The 11,371-nt window shown below is 39.0% G+C and overlaps 1 protein-coding gene across 9 annotated transcripts in view; it reads left to right on the top strand.

The window, feature by feature from the left end:
- Positions 1–10,836, top strand: part of LOC109373985 (dystrophin-like) — a 606,466-nt gene extending 595,630 nt beyond the window's left edge. For 5 of the 9 annotated variants that reach the window (XM_019628250.1, XM_019628248.1, XM_019628247.1 and 2 more), the window contains one exon: positions 8,289–10,836. In XM_019628250.1, coding sequence (XP_019483795.1) covers positions 8,289–8,386 — 98 coding nt within the window. In that variant the 3' untranslated portion in view covers positions 8,387–10,836. Of the gene's footprint in view, positions 1–3,169; positions 3,202–8,288 lie in introns of all 9 variants that reach the window. The other 4 variants (XM_019628251.1, XM_019628255.1, XM_019628254.1 and 1 more) reach the window with 2 other exon arrangements.
- The last annotated feature ends 535 nt before the right edge of the window (positions 10,837–11,371 follow it).

The following is an 11,371-nucleotide window of genomic DNA, read 5'->3' as shown; positions in this document are numbered from 1 at the left end:
GGAAGAGCGCAATGATGGTACCAACTTGGGCCAGTGAAGCAACGTCCTCTACAACTAAACTGAAGAACAAAACGACAGCAACATGTCTGTTCCCCTTCCCCCAATTCCCCAGCACCGTTCCCATCCCCCCAATTCCCCAATAAAAAAAAATCTAAAAAAAAAAAAAAGAACCACAGCAGCATTATGGCCCCCCTTTCAGGCACCGTTCTGTTTCCTGTCTGCTTCCATAAAGAATCTCAGCTCTTACTCCTTTACAGTAGGGGCCGGCAAACCAGTCCATGGGTCAGATGTGGTCCACGGCCTGTTTTTGTAAATAAAATTTTATTGCAAAACAGCCATACCCATTCATATTGTCAGTGGTTGCTTTCCCACTACAAGGGCTGAGTAGTTGTGGCAGAGTAGAATAGTTGCTACAGAGGCTGTGGCCTGCACAGGCTAAAATATTTACTTTCTGGCCCTTTATAGAAGAAGTTTGCCAGTCCGTGCTTTACGCTATTATTTTGTTGTCCATTCTAGCTCATGACATGGGCTTCAGTGCTGATTAACTCTCAGCTCAACAAAACTGTGCATTTATATCCGTGTTCACCAAAGATCCAGCATGTTTCCATGTAAAGTATAGCAAGGGACTCATTCTAAACCTTTCTAAATGGTCAATGAAGTGAGATAAAGAAGCTAAAGGTACCCAGAAACAGTAATGTCCTATGATTCTGACCCTGAACTAAAGAATTACAATGGATCACCTCAAGTCATACTGCCTGGAAAACTCGACTGCTCCAGGCCTGACCAAACTCTTTATTTAGACTCAGGACTCTCCAACACGCTTCCCTTTTCTCTTGATTCATTTCCTGACAACATACCACACTGCCAGATGGACACCCTGAATGAATGTCTCAGGAAATGCACTTCCAAAGAAGGCATCTATGAAATAAAACCTTTATCTGGTACGTGTATTTATGTATTGATAATTTTCTTAACGGCAACCAGTCAGCCTGTTGCATCAATGCAGAACTATTCCTAATAGTAGAAAACATTATTTCTTTTAACTTTTTTTAAACGAGAAGAGTACCTTCCTTTTGTACTATGCTTATGAGTCCATTGGAACCCAAGTGATGAGGGAGAACTTTGCAAGAGGTCAGGGTTAACATGGCTCTGGGAAGTCCATTTTACATAAAACATGGTTCCTGGAGAAGTACCTGGAACAAAACCCAAATCATGTGCTGCATTTTCAGCCAGGACCAGTTGATCCTGAACTCTGAATATGGCTTGGTGTAGAGTTCATAAAGGTATGCAACCTTTATCATGCTAGGAACCATAATCGTATTCTGAAACTAAATCATATTGCTTTCTAACATCACTGTACTCCCTAAAGTTCTGAAGTTGTAAAAATAGACCAAAGTTACAATCCAGAACAAGTTACCAGCTCTTGGCATCCAGGCTGGAGGATATCAAGCAGGGTCAAGTTGCCTGAAACACTGAAGGACTCATGGCCATGACCTAGTGGCTACCTTACTAATTCAGTTCAGCCAGCATTTATCAGATACCCATAGGGTCAAGGTAAAGTACCAGATATTGGGGATAGAGAAATGGGTAAGCAACATGTAGGCCTGCCCTCAAGGAGCTAATAATCTCGTAGGAAAGGAAATTAGTCCACTACCAGGTAGTATAACTATGAAGTCAAAGGCGTTAAAGGGAATGGAGGTAGAATTCATTGCTGGCACTCATTTGAGCCAGCAAGAATAAAATGGTGTTCTCCTCCTCCCCTTTTTCCTGTCATCTGATATGGGCCTAAACACTGGGAACATCCCAACTGAGGAACCAGCACCCATTTCTCTCTCTTTTCCCTGATTTGAGGAAGGTCGTGAATACCTTGACCATGATGACATGGTCAAACGTGTAGTTTTTATACTCCTAAGAGATGTCTGACTCACTTAGGAAAATTCAGAAGGAAGGAAAAGTCACACTTAAAAAAAACCTTTAAATGTAGACTAGAAGTTTTGAGCCGTAAACTTGAGTTCTAAATGATTTCTGTTGGAATAATAGAGCTCCATACTTCCTCATCCTAGACTAGTAGTTTTCACATTGTTGCGAGGAGTTTTCGTTTTCTTGGAGCCCCTGAGCGTGGTGGTGTTGGTGGGTGTGGGCGGTCATGATGTGGAGGATCTCTCACAGTTCTGCTTTGATTTGCTCTAAATACTGGGATTTCATAGAAGATGGTTTTTGGAAATGTCCCATTGCGAAAGTCCAAGTTCGAAAACCAAAATTTCATTTCGAAGACCCCGGAGATAAAAGGAAATTGCATGCCCAGGGCATGCTAGGTATGGCCAGAGGGCCCCGATTATACATCTGTCCAATTATAAATATTATAGAAAACGTTCTCATTGGAACCTGCTTTTCAAAAATGAATAAATGCATACAGATGTAGGATGCTGTACAGCAAAGGCCAGTGGGTCTTTGGCCATTGACTCTCAGAGCTGCTGATACCTGTTGAATTAAGAGAAAGTTGAAGGCTTCTCCCTGGATCTGGCCCTGTGGCTTGCCCGTTAGTAGGACGTACCTTCTCTCCCCCACTCCCCCCCCACCGCCTTGTTTTTCTTCCTGTTTCCTCAAATGCCCCCAGTCCCATCATGGGTATACTCAGCTTCTGCCAGACAGAAGAAATTCTTCCAAGAGGATGGAATCTAGATTCTGTGATGGCCTACTTGCATTTGGGGTGCAGACTTTTAGCACACAAAGGCAGCTGCTGTTTATGTTTTGGCGTGTTGATTGTCAAGTCCAGAGTGAAGAGTTTCTGAGATTTGGGGGACATTAGCTTGCGGTTCTACAGTTGCCCTTGAAAACAATGTTTGATTTGTCAGATTTCTATGCTGTGCCAGCTTTCATCCAGTTTTACCACGTAATCTCCATGGATTCTATAAGTGATGTCTTCTGGGTCATGTTATCTGTTTACACTGATTTAAGTGTATGTAAAGGGTTATTTGACTAGATGTGTCTTTTGGGTTCTTTTGTTTCTGTTTTTTTTTTTGTTTTTTGTTTTTTCAGAGGGGAATAAATGAATTGTCATCTCAACATTTGTTTGGTAAAAGAAGCAAATTGGTATGAAACTGTATTTATATGCATGATTTTTTTTCCTTTCTGATATCTCTGCCTCTTCCTCTCTCTATTATTAAAGGAAGAAATACCCCTGGGAAGCCAATGAGAGAGGTTAGTGAGATTCAGGCTCACAGCCATGGCTTCTGTCTGTCTCATCCTGCTTTCTATGTTTGGCGTTTGTGTAAGAATTGTGTGCGTGCACGCGCATGTTTGTATTACACGTGTCATCATGTAAGGACGGTAGTCACCTCTCCACTTGCAGCTCATGAGGAATATTCCTCAAATGTTCACTGCCATTGTCATCACCATGACGACAGGACCAAGGGTTGGGGGAGCAGGAATCACTTTAAAATGGCAACCCTTTGTAGTCCCTGGGTTGGAATCCTGCAGTTCATCATCTGTTGCCATTTACAACACAAACAAAATCTTCAAAATAAATTTAGCCTTGAGCATAATTGATGAGTCATAAAGCTTCTTTCCACTTCAAGGACCCTAGCATTTTGTGCCAGTGCCCTTGGTTTTTATTTTTGTGGGATGACTTCATTTCATTTTGTTCTTTTTTTCCTGGTTCCTACACGCTTTCTTTTCCCACTTTAGCTAATATTTTTTGAGCACTTACTGTGTACCAAGCACTGTTCTAAGGACCTGCCATCTTTTTCATTATGTACTCTTCATGACAAACCTATGAGGTAGGTATGCCTATTAAGCCCATTTTACAGATGAGGAATCTCAGTCAGTGAAAGGGGCAGCTGTGTGTCCAAGGTGACAGAGCCAGGGTTTGAATCCAGGCAGTCGGGGTCCAATGCCACATTCTTAACTCTTATGCTTTACTGCCACTTTACAAAATGGTGTTTGAAAGGCTTACGTCATCTCAACGTGACCCTTAGAGGATGCCTTTTTTTAATCATTTGGAGCCAGATAGAACATTAACCCATCAGGGAAGAAAATTGAATGTTGGGAGTCTTGAGAGGTTTTTTTAATGCCTCTATGGGTTCAAAGGAGGTTAGGTACAGCATTATCAATGAATGTGATTTAGGGTGTTATAGTGAAAGTTGCTCCATACTTCAACCAGCAATATTATCTGAACCTTGAATTACCTAATCAAATCACTGGTGGATGACAAAGTGTTCAGTGATATCCCAAGTGAAACAACATTGTCCTTACCAAGAGCGTAGTGTGAAGGACGTGAGAAGGAAAGCTCTCTCATGGACAGCGATAGCATGTACTAATCCGGGAGACAGGTTGGACGGGTGGAGAGTCCTTCTGTGAGAAGGTTCTGGATCCTTAGCAACAGGATGGACAAGAGTAGTCATAGATTCATTTACACATAAGGAGTCATACTCGAAATTCTGCCAATGCCATGCCATGCCTGTCTAATGAATTTAATGATCCGCCAGTGCTCCCTTCCAAGGCTTGGGGCAGTGGGGTCCCAGGGAGACTTCTTGGGTTCATTATAATGGTAAGTGCCCCTTACAATGTATTTTAACTTGTAAAAAGTTGCACCATAGTTTTGACCACCATGAACATGTTTTCTCTCATGAACACATTCTAGAAAACACTAGCACGTATCATTGAAGTCCTATAGGCATTTGGAAACTTTACGACCTGAGGTGCACTGTAGCCAGATAAGTTTCCAGAAAGCCAGAGAATCAAAATAATAGTGATATGTGTAATGCTATGAAAATACCCCAAATGTACAGTAGGCCCGATATTTTTTTCCCAAAGATGAAATTAGAGTGAAGAAAAGATAAGCAAATTTCACTGCAATATTCCGGCTTGGCTTTGGCCAGTTAAATGCTCACCATTTATTTGAGAATTGTATTTATAAAAAAAAATACAGGGCCAGATTGCTGTAGAAGTCTTGGATCACTGCCAGCGAGTCTCAGTTCCAATCACTGCGGAAAACAGCTCCCTCAGGCAGTGGTGGCATGTGAGACTAAATGTGTGTTGCAGTTAGCACCAACTTGGAAAAACATACAAGTGCCCTAATGTTCAATGCACGGTGCCTTTGTGTTCAACAGTCCTTGCTTAAGAATGGATTAAATGGATGCTTTCTATAGGCGCATTTCTGTGTCAACTTGCGCCTGAAGCTGGCTGCTGGTGCCTGAATCCTGCCGGCTTTTCAGTGCCTCCCGCGCTTGGAGTATAAGATTTTCATTTTGACTTTAGGGACATCTGTCAGGTAAAAGGAAGGGCCTCGCTAATGTTCTGCCTGACACACATGGACAGCAGCATCAGGGTACAAATCTATTTTCTGTATCACAGTTGCAGTTTTTATGCCTCCAATGGAAAAGATACTTTGGGGCAGAGATAGAATTTTGTCAGCGATAGAATTTTTTTTCTGGCTCTAAATGAAAACCTCCATGAAAAATACCAGAAGCAGTATTCTGGTGAAACAGGTAATTATAAAGAAAGCAAGGTTTGCATAATATAGATATGGTGACTGAACGTTCATTTTTCTAGCACAGGGACAGCCATGAGGTCATTTGTGAACATCAACAAGCTAAACAGGTTACAGGCCTCCAAACATTTTGTGGGAGTATGTATGGTATATTAAGAATAATGAACCTCTATTTTACCTGGTAACTTTTTAAATAGCAGACACCCCTAGAACGTATGCCTCTTGAGAGACTCAAGAGTTTTCCATTCAAGTAGTAACTACACCATTTCAAGGAGTAGCCCCACCACGTGATTATATACAGTAAGTCCTCATTCAACATTGTCGATAAGCTCTGAGACTTTAAGTGGACCAATATAACGACACCACTTTTACTATACGCTAATTGATATAAACAAGAGTTAGGTTCCTACGGCATCTCATCAACATTATAACGAAACGATGATGAACGAAATGATGTTATCCAAGGACCTGCTATAATCTATAAATCCACTGACTTGTCTTTATTATCTTTAGAACTGCAGTCCACATGCCCTAGTGCACAGTCTAAAATACACACGTTTTGATTATTAACAGTAAGCCAATGGGGAAAAAATGAGTTCTTCGCCATTTTATGTTTCGTAATACATATTCTAATGACCAGGTGAACTATACTATACTGTAGTCAGATGTGGGTAATGACAAATAGATGGAATTCTATTCAGGTATCAGGTTGTAAGAGTCTTGGGTTTTGTTTTTACTGGCCTCATTAATTGCTGTTGAGATTTGCACGTAATTAAAAATGTTCATATAGTCCATCGATTTTTAGTTATTCATGAATAATTGTGCAGCTTTCCCAGGGTTGCTGGGCAGTCAAATATAGATACAAGCGAAGCCCTGTAACCTGGTGGCATCGGTTATATATTTGTACTCTAAGCTCTAAGAAGCAGCAAAGGACCCACTATGTCTTCCTATGGTTTTTATGGTTTAGAAAAATCAAACCCTTACTTCCACTGAGGGCTGCCAAACAATTGGCCCGTTCTATGTAAGAAATACATATCCTTTGTTAAATGTTTCTATATTTGCAGTCTCCACCAAAATCCAAAGTGCTTTTTAAAAACGTAATTAGTACTCACTGAAACTCTTTGCACTCATAAAGCTCAAAGAGATTTACAAACTTGGTCACTTTAATATAAATGGCTGAATGGCATTAAACTTTTAATAAGTCTTAATTGTATCTGGTGCCATCACTGTTTAAGTGCCTGCTTGTGAATCCTCTTCAGATCTGCTCTCTCGTATATATAAAAACGATATGTCTCTTGAAATAAATATTAGAACAGAATACCTGCCCTAGTCTATCTTTAATTTTTATAGGGACTTTAACAATTATTATGGGAATCTGTAAAGTTGATTCATGGCAAGGTAGTAATAGCCTAGTAAAGCATTTTTAGTTCCATAGGCAGTACTTCAATAGTGGAATGATTTACTAATGTCCACGAATTAAAATTAGCCATATAAAAATATGGGACATATATGAAAAGGCAGAGTCATACAGTATGTCTCTAATTATCTCTCACTAGATCTGAATTTTGCCACAAAGTACCCAGGGACATTGATTGTGCTGCCTTTGCGCTCCATGCTGGGGGATTAATGCTAGGTCACGTCACATTATTATTAAAAGGCTATTCTGATAGTTAACCCCCATTTAGAAGGAGATCAAAAATGGACTCGCAGGGTACCCAAATCCATGCTAAACATGTGGGTCATGTTATAATTAGGCTCTAGAGTAATTTGGAATGAGAAGTGATTTTTATTCTTCAGCTTCCTAATTCAAACGTTAATAGCATACCAAGAGGTCCATTTAGGAGTTTATTTTTCAACCAGAGTAAAAGCAGAAAGCAAATAGTCTGCGAAGTGAGCCTACAGTTTGAAACAGCCTTGAAAGGACAGTTTCTTGGTGTGGTGATGGTAGTAGTGGTGATAACCGTGATGGCAATTAGAGTGCCAATGGTGGCAGTGATCATTATGGTGATGGGTTTTTGGTTTTCGTTTGTTTTTAAAAATTTTATTGGGGAACAGTGTGTTTTTCCAGGACCCATCAGCTCCCAATCAAGTCGTTTTTTCTTTTTCTTTTTTTTTAGCTGAGCCATCCTGCCACCTGTTGGCAGCTCAGCGGCTGCTCAGCTCGGGCTGGACTCGAACCGCTGTTGCTCAGAGCTCAAACTCTTGAGCGAGCTCTTAACCAACTGAGCCACTCGGCCGGCCCCTCAAGTCGTTTTTTCAATTCAATCTAGTTGTTGAGGGCGCAGCTCCTTGGCCCATGTGCAAATTGACCTGGCAACCTTGGTGTTATGAGCCTGCGCTCTAACCAAGTGAGCTAACCGGTCACCCCTGGTGATGGTTTTTTGATAGTAAAAAATTTTAGTCCAAGTATAGAGTAAATAATCTTCCACAACAAGGTGGAAAGGTGCATCCCATCATGAAATATTCCTGTGGTGACAGGAATCTTGTGCTTATCCATGGAATCCTTTGAATCTATATTTACATTGGGAAGACGAGTGCAGTCTTGGACATTTTTCCATGTAAATGACACCAATAAGCCTGATCCAATATTAAGCTGATACTAACAACGTGGAATGGCTTCATTAACAAGGCTTTGCTCCGTCCTGGAAACTGGTGAAAAATCAAACTCTGTTGCATATTCCCGCAGTGCAGCTTCTGTGTTGTCCTCACCAAGAAATGGGGAACAGTTTCCCAAATGGCATAAAGGCAGGGGTATGATACCTGCACCCTGTGTAAACTTTCTCTTCTTGTTTTCCAGGACACAATGTAGGAAGCCTTTTCCACTTGGCAGATGATTTGGGCCGAGCGATGGAGTCCTTAGTTTCAGTCATGACAGATGAAGAAGGAGCAGAATAAATGTTTTACAACTCCTGATTCCCGCATGGTTTTTATAATATTCATACAACAAAGAGGATTAGACAGTAAGAGTTTACAAGAAAAAAAAATCTATATTTTTGTGAAGGGTAGTGGTACTATACTGTAGATTTCAGTAGTTTCTAAGTCTGTTATTGTTTTGTTAACAATGGCAGGTTTTACACGTCTATGCAATTGTACAAAAAAAAGTTATAAGAAAACTACATGTAAAATCTTGATAGCTAAATAACTTGCCATTTCTTTATATGGAACGCATTTTGGGTTGTTTAAAAATTTATAACAGTTATAAAGAAAGATTGTAAACTAAAGTGTGCTTTATAAAAAAAAGTTGTTTATAAAAACCCCTAAAAACAAACACATGCGCACACACACACACACACACACACACACACACACACACACACACTTTGAGGCAGCGCATTGTTTTGCATCCTTTTAGCGTGATATCCACACGAAATTCATGGCTTTTCTTTTCTTGCATATTAAAGATAGGATTTCCTCTAACACCACCAAATGACTTCACGTTGCTCTTTTTGGAATTGTTGACTGAGTGGAACTAGCTGTGGGTTTTCATGTTACATCTATATGTCTATAAGTATGTCGATACTATAGGTATATAGATAAATAGATCGAAATTTCAAGAGACCTTTTCAATTCCTTGTTCAAATGTTCCTGACACTTGCTATTGGAAAGAAATTGCTTCCGGTCATCCTGGCTTAGCCACTTGGTCTGGAATGACTTTTCCCTGGAGACTGAAGCCAGAGGGAAACTACTACATGAAAACATTGTCTGAGGCTCCAGATGTTTCTTACTTGAACGTTTCCAATGACAACTAGAGGATTGCTTTTTTTTTTCCAAAAGGAACATATGAATGAGTGAGTACGCGGGACTTATTATGTCAGAAAAATCCATTGGTTGATATAGTCAGCTTTCTGCTGTTGACCATGCCACGATTTAGATTTCATGATGCTTCAGTGGAAGTCAGCAGCAGAAGGCATCATAAACTCCCAGAGACGAGGAGGGTTCTGGGTTCCCAGCCGATCCCTCTGAGGGAGTAGGCCACTCTTGAATGGCCAAAGGATCGGATGAATGTTCATAACCATACATAGAGATCTTTATAATTACAATGAAATGATTCTTCCCTCTTCTCACAATCAAACAGAAGTTGGGTATCTTGGTTTTTCTTTGTTGTTTTCTTTAAGATATTTTTTCCCATTGCAGTGAGTTTTTAAAATGCCACAAGACTTACTTTAAAACAACCCTTGGGAAATGTAAGACAAGTAGCCCCATCACACTGTGATACTGTTAAATATCCACCCAGAATTTCATGAACTCTGCTTCCTTCCTTCACATTTCTCTACAAGTAGTAATTCCACACAGGCTTGTAAGTGGGAATGCAGATTGATTCAAATATTCCAAAAGGTACTCCCAACCCTGTGTGGTGGATTAGGCAGGTTAAATCTATGAACAAACAAACATTGTTCAAAAAGAGGAGAAAAACTCAAGAGGACTAACGTAGGAAAAAGCTTTACTCTTTCATTTCATCTTAGTGTGATTTTTAAAAATCATTCAATAGAAATCACCGTGTGACCTATTATTTTGCAAATCTGTTACCTCTTACATCAAGTGTAATTAACTTTGGGAGAGTGGGTTTTGTCCATTATTTTATTAATGATAATTAACATCAAACATGGCTTCTCATGCTATTTCTACCTCACTTTGGTTTTGGGGTGTTCCTAATAATTGTGCACACCTGATTTCACAGCTTCACCACTTGTCCATTGTGTGAACATTTTTCTCCATTTTCTTTTTCTTTTTTTAATTTCCAAAAGAAAACCCAAAGCTCTAAGGTAACAAATTACATGAAGATTTTATTTCTGTCTTGCATTTTTTTCCTTTATGTGACTCTGGACTTTTTTCTTTATCTGAGGATTTTTTTTGAACCATGATTTAAAACAAGGGGTTCCCTCCTACTAAGAAGTTTAAGTTTCATTCTAAAATCAGAGATAAGTAGAGTGCATAATTTTGTTTTAATCTTTTGTTTTATCTTTTAGACATTAGTTCTGGAGTGAGTCTGTCAAAATATATGAATAAAAATTGAGAGCTTTATTGCTACGTTTTAAGCATAATTTGGACATTATTTCGTGTTCTTTATAACCACCGAGTATTAAACTGTAAATCATAATCAATGTAACTGAAGCATAAACATCACATGGCATGTTATCTCATTGTTTTCAGGTACTGGGTTCTTACTTGAGTATCATAATATATTGTGTTTTAACACCAACACTGTAACATTTACTAATTATTTTTTTAAACTTCAGTTTTACTGCATTTTCACAACATATCAGACTTCACCAAATATATGCCTTACTATTGTATTATATTACTGCTTTACTGTGTATCTCAATAAAGCACGCAGTTATGTTACAAAAAAAAGTGTTGACTTTAGTATTCTTTTTGTTTGAATAGGTAATTAATTCATATGGTTGAAAAATCTAGAAAGGCAAACAGTGAAAAGGCCTCAACCACCCTATTCCCACATCATCTTCACTAACCTATGAGTAAATATTATTTCTTATGTGTCCTTCCAAAGTATCTTTATTATTATATAAGCAATTACAAATATGTTCCTGTATTTTCCTTTTATTACATAGACGATAGATTTCTGTACATCTAATTATATACCTTGTTTTTTAAAACTCAAGAGAGGACTTGAGATCCATTCTTATATTGAAATGGATTTTTCCATTTCAATGCTTTCTCATTTTTTAATTTTTCAATTACAGTTGACATACAATATTATTGGGTTGTCGGAAAAGTCATGACGTATTTTTTTCTATCTTGTTTATTGCAAAAATGAGTCATGACTTTTCCGACAAACCAATAGTTTTATGGTGTACATTAGTGATTAGACATTTATATGTGCCTTATGATCACCCTGATAAGTCTAGTACCCACCTGGCA

Source organism: Hipposideros armiger, unplaced genomic scaffold (assembly GCF_001890085.2).
Source record: "Hipposideros armiger isolate ML-2016 unplaced genomic scaffold, ASM189008v1 scaffold_768, whole genome shotgun sequence".
NCBI lineage: Eukaryota > Metazoa > Chordata > Mammalia > Chiroptera > Hipposideridae > Hipposideros > Hipposideros armiger.
The sequence above is the reverse complement of the archived record's forward strand: the minus strand, read 5'-3'. Positions and strand labels throughout refer to the sequence as shown.